Below are 12602 nucleotides of genomic sequence, written 5' to 3'. Positions count from 1 at the left end.
TTCTTCTTGTACCTTGTTTTAACCTCTACGAGGGCAAATCAGTGTTACAGTGAAGGATTAAAGCAGATTTACAGATACTGGAGGTGACCAATTCACGGGTTGCATCAATATGCACTATATTGCCAAAAGCATTTGCTCAAGTGTCCAAATCATTGAATCCAGGTGTTCCAATCACTTCTACGGCCGCAGGTGTATAAAATCAAGCACCTCGGCACGCAGACTATTTCGCAAACCTTAGTGACAGAACGTGTCACTCTTTAACATTTACATTTTGCAAAAGTGTTGTTTTGAGTCAGACTCTTGGCAGCGTAAACGTGACCGACTCCATCTTTTGTGAAAATATAAGATCCGACGCGGTTACAGTCTCTCTCCTCCGCTCGCTGATTCAATCTGGATTACAAGTGATCCCGGCTGCTTTTTAATTATGTCATTCAAGATAACAGCCACTAATCCTACAACTATCATTAAGTCGCTCGTAAAGAATCGCCGTAGTCTCGAGGATCAATAATGCAGCACTTTTATGACCCGATGAGTATCGAGTTATACGACGAGGGGGCTGAATTTTCTGACAGCCAAGTTGACACAAAGGTCAGACTTCAGCAGTGACGGCGAGGGTGGAAAAAAGGTTTCAGATAAAGACAAAACAAGTGACCCCTGTTGGTCAGTAGAAGTCACTGCATCAGTTCACATTAACCACCGACGCGCCACAAGCCATGCATTCATGACGGGGCTGAAAGACTCTCTGTCCCAGAGCGTGATCATGGGATGTGTTGGTGAAATAAAGCACAATGACAGATGCTGCTTTCATGTAAGTCAGCTGAAATGTGGTTTTTTTTGTGGAATATAAAAAGATTCAATATATTAAAAAGGCAGCCGTACGCCTGCTAGAAGTGTGTGATCGAGTGCGTAGAGTACAATGAAGGACCCTCTTATGAATTGCAAAAAAAAAAAAAAAAAAAAGAAGCACACAATGCCACTGTTACAACAAATTAAAGTCAATCTTTGCAGTTTGGCAATCAGCTTCACAGCAGTCGGCGACACCGAGTTGGTGGCGAGCGGCACACGGGGGATCACACATGACTGCAGTCGCTGGGCTTCGTGGGATTTTCTGATCCTATTTAATTGCTATGTGCTCCAATAACTTCACTTTATAATGAGGCAACGCTGCAAAAAAATAAACTAAATAAAAAAATAAAAAAATAACAACGGGGCGAGGGCAGATTGGCGCCCGTGTTCTTCATTCAAAGGTGTTTTGCATTCATAAGCCGAGGCTTCGGAAACAGTTTAGCGTCGCCGGCAGCCAGTGACTTCCCATAATGAAGGACAGCTAATCAATCTCGTATTGAGCTTTTTGACAATCAAGGCACGGGATAATCACAATGGAATTAAATGACAAAACCCGCCGTTGTCTGGCAGCCACATGAGGAGAGGCTTAATAAGTATTTCTTTGGAGTGCAGTTTAAGTTGCGTGATTTATTCAGTCACACCGAGACTCCGCGCACAGGGTGAGGTGATTGGCATTTATTGACAAAGCATTATCCTGCCACTTACGTCAATTACAAAGTGTCATTTAGCTCATCATTGTAACATTTAACTGATATAAACCGTCTCTGCAGGAGAAGATATGAAGGAAAATGGATTTGCAGAAGGCCAGCGGCTTTTTTTGTTGTTGTTTCCCCCCCCCCTCTCTCTGCTGGTGGTGCTCAGCCACAATGAAATGTCAATATCGCCTCTCCGGTAACTCAGGATATTGTTGAAAATTCAGCAGCAGTGAGTCACTGAAACACCAGATGACTGTCATAACCTTTGAGGCCTAAATATGGAGTCTTTTGATCCCGCGCTGGCATCAATTTGGTGGCACTTCCTGTCAAGCAATCAGTGTAATGTCACGGCTTTTGTGAGCCTTCCTTTGAGACCGTGTGATAAAAGTGAGGCGGTGAAAGGTTACAGGATAGAAAAAAGAAAAGAAAAAAAAAAAAAAAAGGCCCGACACGCCATATTATTAGGTGCAATGGCATGTTTTTTTTGTCATCGGCTGAGTTTGGGAGGCAGCTGCTACATCCGGAACAAATGATATCACTTTTTTTATTTTTAAAAAGAACGGAATGAAAAGAGAAGGCAAAAGAAAAGGTGACATAGGTGGCAATCATGAGGTGCAGGTACAGGCAAAAGTGATTAAACTACAGTCAAATGATCCTTGGACTTCACCAAACTACCAAGGTTCTCTCACTTAAGGGTTTTTTTATTGTAAAATTGACTGAAATGCATCAGTAACAAGTGGATAAGGTGAAAAGTAATTAAAGTACTTGAACTAAAGGTTTCTGCCAGTAAAGGTGTAGGGTTGAAGAAGGAAATGCATCCATCCATCCATCCATTCATCCATCCATTCCAATAAGACCAGCCAATCTAAACCAATACATGCACACCTTCAAAATAATAGCACAGTTAATTTTAACAGTCAACCCAAGCTTAAAAGGCTAAAAAGCTACATTTTGCAGAGTTCATTAAAAGTTGGCCTGGAGTGCCAATTTTGGCACTCTGGAAGAAAATTGTACAAAACACGTGTTTGCCCTGCATCCACACACACATATATATATACACCCACACACACACACACACACACCACCACTAGCCGAACAGCGATGACGCATTTCCATGTAGAACAAAACAGAATAGTTTCGGGGTTCTGTGAACGTGGCGTTCCAATTACACCGTAAAATCAACACCTGCTCCAAAGTCATTTCCCATAAATAGATCTGAGACATGACGATGTCAAACACGTTTTACCTCAGGGGGGATATTCAGTGGGTAAAATAGTGCCATAAAAACCTTTAACTTTAAACTCTAAAGTTGTTGCATGAAGTACGCGTGATGAAAAAGCCTATATTTCCCACAAAAATCGAACAATTACTATTAAAAAATATTTAAAAAATGGCTACAATCTCAACTTGAAGTCAATTTAAATGAAAACTTCTCGTCCACAATACACAATACAGTGAAATGTCAGCTGTTGCGTCATGCACTTTTGTTTTTATAACCTCACTCTGGCAGCGACCACTTTGAAACGGGTTTGCTAGCAACGCGGCGACTCGCCGCGGAAATTTGTTTAAAATACTCGACGTTTTCTTCGACGCTTGTACGATCGTCTGGGCGGATTGGAGCCGGCCTCGTCCCGCGGCCTTCGTGTCGGACGCCGCCCGATCCGAAGGGTCGACTCTGTCCGTGAGGACGACCTCAGACCAAACTCAAGACTGCGTTCATGGCGAACCACCAGAACAAACCCCTCAATCGCACGTGCACAAACGCACAAGTCCTCCGTCTCAGTGTAAACAATGACGCCTCCCCCCTTCCCCCCCATCGTCCAATCACAGGAGGCTCCATTCTTACCGATTCCGGCTGCTTCACGCTGGTATCCATGAATTCCTGGCAACATAACTGTCGCAGCCAAGACAATGCTAAAACACAACAAAGAAGATTGTGGTGTTTTACTTTTTTTTTTTTTTTTTTTTTTAATGGAATACCATTGTTTGTGCACTTACGTAGAACAACAACCGCGCGGCCACATATCCTTGACAACGGGAGGTCATTTTGGAACTAAAAGTGGAGCGGTGTCAATCTGGCTGCATTTTAATTAGCCATGAAAAGTGCTGGTACCAGTGAAATCGCCTCGTGTGTTTATGCATGCAAAAACAATAAGGGAGTGACATTGGTTGACTTTGTCTTCGGCTGCTTTTTTCATCGCACTGCCTGTAAATACAGCGTAGCGTTGTTTGTGCGAGACAAGATTAATTTACAATAAATATTTGCATATGCAAACATAAAGCATTATTATTGATTTGTCATAGTCGGGAAGGAAATTTATAGAGAATAGAATATGTGTGACGGTGTGGCTTTGTCTTTGCAGGTCAACTGATGATGTCCTCTGGAACCTCAGTTTCCCTTTAATGGGATCAATCAGAAGGGACACTCAAGGTGAACCCTGATTAGGAATCCATCTGGGAAGTTAATAAATTAGGGTTTTCAGGCTTGAACTTGAAAATGCCTCTTTAGAGTTCATTATTAAGATAATAAAAAAAAAAAGAAGAAACTGCCCAAATTCGTCGTATGAAAGTTTAACATTGGTGATCGATAACACAAAATTGCGCTCTGACATCATGCCAGACAGCACGAAGTGGAGACACGCCTATAAATAGGCTGAATTCTCATCTTCGCATATGTGAACAGGACTAAATTCTGACACGTCGCCATGAAGTTTATTGATTAACTGGGGAACTCTTTATATCAGGGGGGGGGGGGGGGGTCAAACATGAGGCCGCAAGAGGCTCCGGTCTGGTCAAACGCTGATCATTTCAGAGAAAACATTGAATTTTTAACTACATTTCTGAGTTTTTCATTCCATATATCCGGAACCACTACAAAGAAAAATGTTAAAGTCTGAATTTTAAAGTTATTGTGGCACTATTTCACCGATTAGCCTCACTGTGGATGAACTTGGGCTGTTTGTGGCCCTGCTGTTGAATATTAAGAAACACTTAAATAGCAAATTGTTGGCTCAATACACTGTTTTCATATTGCCACAGTTCACTGTTGCTGATATATGAAGCGCTTAACAACCCTAATAATTAGATATTATTTATTCATGTTAACGTTTAACAGTGACAGAATCGTTGTTATAAATAGTTGTATTTGTTTGCTGCCGCCAGCAGAAACAGCTCATGATTTATATTCCCTTATATAATGTATTGTTTTCTGGAAATATCTGATTAATTGTGGCAATTAGGTCATGAACAGCAGCTACAAATAAATATAATGTTGTTTTTTTTAACTTGTAAATCCACAGCATTTCTGGAGAGTAATGTGATATTTTGTTTTGGGTCTTCTGTTGAAACTTTATCACCTTTAATGCTTTTAATTTGTTTTCATCATGAGCATATCACGTTACAACAAGTCACCAGGTACCAACCCTCTGACTGATCTGGTAGATTGGTAACTTCTTTCTGACCAGACTCCTAATCCTCTCCTGGTTTTTTTTTATTTTTTATTTTTGGGTGCTGTTCCAGTTCGTCCATGATTGGTCTAATGAGCAGGATACAACTGGAGGGGAGAACTGCTATCTAGGACAGAGTTTCCCAATCCCGGTCCCGGGGGACAGCTGCCCCGCATGTTTTAGATGTTTCCCTGCTCCAAAGCATCTCCTTCAAATGAATGGGTCCAGCTTGATTACAACACACTCACTTAAGTCAGATGTTGTAAACATCTTAAGCATGCAGGGCAGAGAGGGGGGGAGGAGGGGGAGGAGAGGGGGGAGGGGGTTCCCCGGGGAACCCGGGTAGAGAACCAGCTACTGATCTTGGATAACAAACTGTAGCTACATTTTCAAGGCAAAAACAAAAACTAAAGACATTAAAACAAAAACAAAAACACTCGTGCATACATGTAACAACTTGAGAAAAACATTTCATAATGATTTCGGTGATTGTTTTTTTAACTCTACTGCACAGTTCTGCCGATACAGGTAACGCTAATTGTATAAATATGATTAAAATCCCGGGAAAAACAACCAAAATACTCAAGTGCGGGTGTCACTGTGATGCATCATTTGCGGACAGGAGTCTTCTGTCTGGCACGCAGAAACCAGAATACGTTATCCGAGAATGATTATTTTGCACCACCACGCTTTTTTTTCTTAACAACTGACATGTTTGTGCGCGTAAAGGCGCACGCACTCAAACGCGTAATCCAACACGCGCGCAGAGAGGACGAACGATGTGCATACGTTTAATGTTTTGCCGTGTTAAACGTGGTGCCTGGCTGGGTTTAACCACCCACAGGTGCTCCTGCATCGAATGCTTCACTCACCAGGGCTGATTCTCCGCAGCTGTTCTGCATGAAGGCCAATGAGAGTCCAAAAAAGGAGGAGGAGGAAGAAGAGGGAGAGCGAGCGAGAGAGCGAGAGAGAGAGACCACCAAAGTGTCCTCCCTCTCACAGACCGGACTCACGCGCGCCCTCCACCGGCCAGACGGCGCGCGCGCGCGCAGCCGCTGCTCTCGTGGAGCTGCCGGACCACTCAATCCGAGCGCAATTCAGGAATACGGACTCACTCACACGTTCCTCCTCCAAGTGTGGAGCAAGCCGGGCAAAGGAGCAGCCGTGACGGCGACAGTCTCCCCATTCACTCCCCTCGACAGCGCGCCAGAGGGACGGAGGGCTGGGCCGAGCTCCAATTAGGGTTTAAATTCCCACCCCTCCCCACCCACCCCCTCCCTCCACAAAGAAAGTGTCGGTCGGGTGCAAGTTCCTGCGAAGACTGAAGAGTTGCCTGTTAACCCCGCGCCCGAGGTGGGGGGGTTAACGCCACGACGCTGCCGCCGACATGGATAAAGTTCTCAATTGCTTGTTTGCCGCGATCACGCTGCTGTTGTCCGCCCGAGGGGAAGTTTATAAAGGTAAGGACGATCACCTTGGGGGATGTCCGCCGGTACCGAGCGGCGTCGCGTCGAAGCCCGGGGGCACGAAGTGGAGGGAAGGCGCACGCGAAATGACTTGTTCTTCACTCGGGTTTTAATTGCACTTTCGCGCACGCGAGTTGTGCTGTTTTTATTTCAGCCGTTCAAATTCTACCCCCGTCTGACAGATGCGTAAAAAAGTAAGCTTGCCGACGGGATGGACGCCGGGATAAAACGCGTGTTTTAATTGCATTTCGTTGACGAGTGATTGGTCAACGTCGCGGTTGTCCTCCGCAAACACTTGGGCTCGTTTGTTCCGCTCACCTTTTTGGCGCCGTTGCGCGCCGCGAGCAGGTGCGCCACGGAGCCACTTGGCGGGTCTCCGTGCGCCGATTGCGGCTCCGGGAGCCCAAGTTTAAGGATTCCGGTGTTCGTGTCTAACTTTATCTTGATAAGTTGCTGTCTAATGTGATTAACCTTGAGGGATTCGCGCACCACTCGCGTCACCTCGCGCTGTTGTTTGTCGCGGCGTTAAGCCAAACGAGACCTCCTGTCATTATTTCGCACTGAACTCGAGGTGAACTTCAGTAATAAAGTCAAAGTGCTCGTCTGGAAGCGGATTTTCAAGGTGCATTTCCTAAAGCATATAGAACACGTGCCATCACTATTTGATGCGTAAAGCTTTTCCCACCTCGAGTTGATGTTACCAGCTTAAGTGCAAAAAAACACTTCAACTTCTGTGCGTAATGCTTAAATCTCATCTTTAATCCGCCTCTATTGTTGTTTTTACTCGTAGATGTTTATAAAGGGTGTCTTAGTCTTTCATTATCGTGCATATTTCAAATCCTAATGAAGTGCGTAAAATGTCTTCAACCGGCGTTTTGAATGAAGATGACTGATAAATGGTGTATCTGTGCCGTTTTTGTGGAGGTATGTTATTTTGTGGATGAAAGTGGTCTTTTCTTTGGAGTTTGACAAAAATGTATTTCAAACTTTCCCATTCAGACAAACGCCTCGTATTCAAAGAGAGGGAATATCAGCATGTTATCTATCGGTGATGCTCAATGGCGGTGCAGACTTTAACCTTCAATATAATGACCGTAAGTTGCTCCAGGGGATTTACCGTTCGGGCTAAATGAGCCCCTTTTAGGGTTGATTTCCGCCTCTCCCTCAATGGCATTATCTCTGTGGAGGGAAAAAAAAAAAAAAAAGACGCATTAGCCCTGAATCATATCAATCAATCAATGTATGGACAATGAATATCCAGTGAGAGGCTGATCCATTCTGCCAGTTGCGTTTACAAATCAGATACAAAATGGGCTGTACTTATTTATTTTGTGTGTGTGTGTGGTGATGATGTGTGGTTTCAGCTCTTGTTGGATGCTGAGGGATTCAACAGACGGTCGACGTGTTCTTCGGGGAGCCTGTAGGGGGCAGCATGGCACACACATAATATGATACCCAGATGATGAAGTTAACCTGCAGAGTGGGAGATTCACACACACACACAGATCAGGATTCAAGATAAGACTTGGGGAAGCTATTCGCTTTAGCATTTGTCCAATTTGTTGTTGTTTTTTTTTAAACTATTATCCCCAAACTTTCCAGAGGTTTCTGTTTTCCTGAAGGCGCTCTGATGCACTCGCAGCTCCACAGAAGTCCTCGTGAGCATTTTGAAGTAAACAAACAGTTTACATCTCGACGTTTCAACACCATCAGTCAATGTTTAGTGATTGAGAACTCTCGTACCCTGCAGCTCAAAGTATTCCCACTGCCCTTTTTTTTTTTTTTTCTCGTGTGAGGTTTATCAGTCTTGCCTGCTGGCGGCTTCTGGAATGGGAGATTTATTGGAGTGGGCTGCACTGCGGGGCTCCCAGCGGTGCCGAAGCCGTCGATAAATGTGCTCCTAATTGCATGAGTGTGTGTGTGTAAATATGTAAACCAGGAAGAAATCAATTGGGTGTATTTTACTCTCTCCGGCTAGGTGACGGATTAGCCACACACCAGTGGCGAAGTGGGGGCCAAAACACGAGCCCCCACACCACCCCCACAGCACCACCCACCCCCCTGCATGCGGCAGGAGGTATTTGTTATGGAGCGCATGTGATAATTAGATCAGCGAAGTAACCGGAGCGCCAGATTTTGACTCCAGCACCTTGTGACTGTGCAGCCTCAATCGGATCACAGCGCCGGGTTCCCCTCTGGAAGTCTTTTTAATTTGGCCCTCAAGGAACAAAAGCGGCTCTGTGATCGGAATCGCGCCGTATCAGTTGCATCTCCCCGTTTTTTTTGTGTGTGTGTGTGAACTTGTTTATGCACCTGCTTATCTGCTCTCAGTGGCACGGCGGACATGAACTGCTCTTTTGTTTTATTCCCACAACCCTTTTTATTTTATTTTTTATAAATCACTTGTTGTGTATGCCCACTGCCTTTTGTTTTCCGTGTTATGAGGACAGATTTTCGTTTTTTCCAGGAGGCCCCGACCCTTTGATGTCTCTACTCCGTCTTTTGACCAAGCACATTAAATTCCAGGGAGCTGTGTGCTTTGCTATGTTTACCACCGTTTCCAGCAGCCATAAAAAAAACCTGCCTTGTTTTCTGATAGGAGTGTGTGTGTGTGTGTGGAGAATAATGCCCGTGCCGGAGTGCAGAGCTGTAGTTTGTCACCGCGGAGTGACTGCTGCTGATCGCGTCCTGCTTGACCGATCCCGATTGCCATCCGGGCTGCGACGAAGGAGTAAAACAACACATTGGCTGCTTGAGAAGATAAACAGCACTTCATTTGAAGCCTGGCAATAATGCAGCTAGTTTTTCCACTCATGCACACACACACACACACACACACACACCCCTTCTTCAAGCTGACTCAGATTTAATAGAGACTTTTCCTAAAGGTGTCCTGAAGGGTGGCAGTTTCCTTTGTGTGAGCCAGTGGAGAATGAAATTAAATATGCATGTGATTTCTTTCTCTTTTTTTTTTAAGCGATGGCTTCAACCAATGTTAGAAGAGGGAGGGGGAGGAGGGGGGCTCAGTGGTGATTGATGATAGTACAAAGCAGAAAGTGAGGTGTCTACATTCTTCTGTAACTTTGCTTTTCAGACACTTTTTTATTTTTTTTTTTTTTTTATTATTATGATGATAATGAAGGCGGCGGAAACGCATGGATTTACTGAAGCTGTTCAAACACTGCGGGTACATGTACGACTTCCTAGAAGAGGGTCTGCTGCGTTTGTCAGCAGAGCTGTCTTCAGCCTGATCATGGTTGGTAGACATGGGGAGGTGTGTGTGTGTGTGTGTGGGGGGGGGGGGGGGGGGGGGGGCTGTCACTTTAAATGACTAAACTTTAAGAACTGGGAAATATTATGTGTAGTGGTATAGAGTTGGAAACATTCTTAAACTCCCATTTGAAGTGACGGTATTATCAGTATTTTTACAGGAAGTGTGGTCCAGCGTGCTCCATCGTTGCCTTTTTAAATTTACATTATGACGCCTACTGACAAAAGAATTCATTCTTAAGAGTAAAAATAGTCTTTAAACAAGCAACTCTTCCAGATTAGATGATGCCACCTCAAGTGTAAATCCAGAAAATGTCCAAATCATTTCAGGTAACAATATATATATATATTTTTCCCTATTCTCATTAGACTTACTGAATCAGCATAACAAAAAAAAAACAAGTCTTCATTCTGAAGGGGAGAAAGAAAAAGCACAGTTTGACTCATTATGCGGCTTTGTAAGCGTGCATCTGTTCTCTGGATGGGATTGTAGGAAACCTATGAAATCAGTCACGGAAGCTGGAGTCAATACGCCGAGAAAATAATTTCACTGCGTCTCAGCTCGGATTGATGATGCACAGCAACGCATGGCCAGCCAAGGGTGGAGAATTCCAATGATTCAACTAATAAAACATATTTAATATGTAACTGAGCCGAAGTATTTTAATGGAAAGTGCAGATTTTGTTCAGACACGAGATGCGACTGTTGATTTGATTGTGATTCAGAAACGAGAGATGAGAGTAACTGAATGACATTGAAAATCTCTTTATGTCGTTATGCTCTAATTGGAAAAATGCTTTTTTTTTTTTTTGTCAATCTGATTTTCTTGAAATCTAAGAAACGTCGAAGTGGTTTTGATGGTTTCAGGATGTGAAGGGATGCAGAGTGGTCGGTTTCTGCACTGATCTGAGACTTCCTGTTCAACATTTTTATTCGATTTTTGAAGTTTTCATCAGCGCGTTAGACAAATGGGAATGCATGCATACAATAAGGTCAACAGGTTACGCGAGTTATTCATTTCTATTTTCTCGGAGTCGGGTGGAGGATACTTTGCTTTTTAGCACATGCTCCGTCTTCATGGTTGCAAGTCTGTTCGAGTATTTTACATTATTGATATTGAGACTTTTAATACCTTCTGAAGTCCAACGTGCGAACCTCTGAAGCAAATTGTAGAAGTTTCACAGAAAACAGATTTTATTCTTGGGATAGGTTTCTTAAAAGTGGTGGACCCAAGTTGAGATATCGTTGTTGCTCAAAATCGGCTTGTAAAAACACCCAAAGTGCAAATTTTTGGCACATTTCACTGCATTTTGCACCAGAAGGTTTCATTCAAATTGGCTTCATGTTTGAAATTGTTGCCACGTTCCATAGAACTTTTGGGGTTTTTGAGATAATCTACACCTTTTCTGTGCATCACGACAAAGAAAAACTTTAATTTCAATGTCATTATTGCACTGATTTACCGGTCCGGACCACCCGGTATGAAATTGAACTGTTTGAGCTAAAATATGTTTAAAATGCTGCAAACATCTAGTTTTGTTTTCTTCCCTCTCTTGCTTAATGTGGACTTTGCCTTTTAGTCAACTGTATAATAATTTAGCCTAATGATCTCTTCTGGAAGCTTTTTAACTTTACGATCGCCGTGTTAAAACTGTCTGCGAAAGACGACGAGGATTTATCCAAGGCGAGTACGAAAGTGTCCCTCAAAATGAGAGCCGACGAGCGTCCTGGGGGGAAAAAAAAAAACGAATAATATGAAGTTTAATTGCGACAACAAACACGTGACTGTCCAAGTACTTGTTGACTGAACTGTAAATGGTCTTTCATGAGCACTTTGAAAACAAAACAAAGCCCCGGTTGGCGCGCCGAGCCCACCAGTATGGCTCATCATTCTTCATCTCCCTGGAGTGCCACTCCACATCCAGTCATTAGCCCTTGATTTGCAAGTGATTTTTATTTACATTCTTGAGAGGCGGTAATAGTTTGAAGTTCATCCTGGAAGGCGGCTGATGTGGCGGCGTTATCCGGCAGCTCTGCGCCGGAATGATAATGCCTGGAGACGCGACTGTGTGTGTGTGTGTGTGTGTGTGTGTGTGTGTGTGTGTGTGTGTGTGTGTGTGTGTGTGTGTGTGTGAGAAGGATGCCGGACAAACAGAGATGCTCTAATTATACGCGGCTCCTTCTTCAAATGAAGAGGATAAAAGCTAATGAATCGCACACAGGCCAGCACAGGGGCTGCCTAATGAAGAGAGAGCGAGAGACAGGAAGTGTGTGTGTGTGTGTGTGTGGGACATGCTCGAACAATTCTGTGATCTCATCACCGTGTCTAAAGAGAAAAAAATAAAACCCCTTGTAGGGGAAAAAAAACAACAACTTGCTATGCAGTGGATCATGTTTACAGAAGTCTGCACTCGTTGTAGGTGTCTCAGAGACGCTGGAAGTTTCCACTAATTAATGCTCCAAGGGTCTCGACTGTTGTTAATGGTGACGAAGAGGAGGAGGGAGGAGGAGGAGGAGGGAGGAGGAGAAGCAGTTTTAATCAGGACATTAGCCTGCCCGCTCCATTGATTGTTGGGCCTCCTCCTCGTAACTCAACGTGCGTCGGATCACTTTCACTCGTCTCGTACACAAGAAACCGTCGCTTCAGAAGTAAATCTGTGTGACAAACGACTCGACGGCGGCAGGAGCCGTCCTCACTTGTCAAGATTGGATTGACCTCGACCCCCTTACCCCCTACCCCCTACCCTCCCCCCCCCGGGAGGGGGTTAATGTGTGAATTGAAATTGATTCTGATGGAGCACACTTTGATATTTGCTGCAGGTGAGAGTGTCGCCTTGACCCCCGAGGCGTGAGGCTTAATTCCATGTCTTGTCAAATA

At 44.1% G+C, this 12602-nt stretch overlaps 1 protein-coding gene across 1 annotated transcript in view; it reads left to right on the top strand.

The window, feature by feature from the left end:
- Window positions 1-6374: 6374 nt before the first annotated feature.
- Window positions 6375-12602, top strand: part of LOC308135085 (receptor-type tyrosine-protein phosphatase mu-like) — a gene marked incomplete at both ends in the record, with an annotated part of 158752 nt that continues 152524 nt past the window's right edge. The window contains one exon of the mRNA XM_080502958.1: window positions 6375-6447. Within this exon, the coding sequence (XP_080359084.1) occupies window positions 6375-6447 (73 nt within the window). The remainder of the gene's footprint in view (window positions 6448-12602) is intronic.

The sequence above is a fragment of the Blennius ocellaris genome, assembly GCF_963422515.1.
Source record: "Blennius ocellaris genome assembly, chromosome: 10".
NCBI classification, from domain to species: domain Eukaryota; kingdom Metazoa; phylum Chordata; class Actinopteri; order Blenniiformes; family Blenniidae; genus Blennius; species Blennius ocellaris.
The sequence above is the reverse complement of the archived record's forward strand: the minus strand, read 5'-3'. Positions and strand labels throughout refer to the sequence as shown.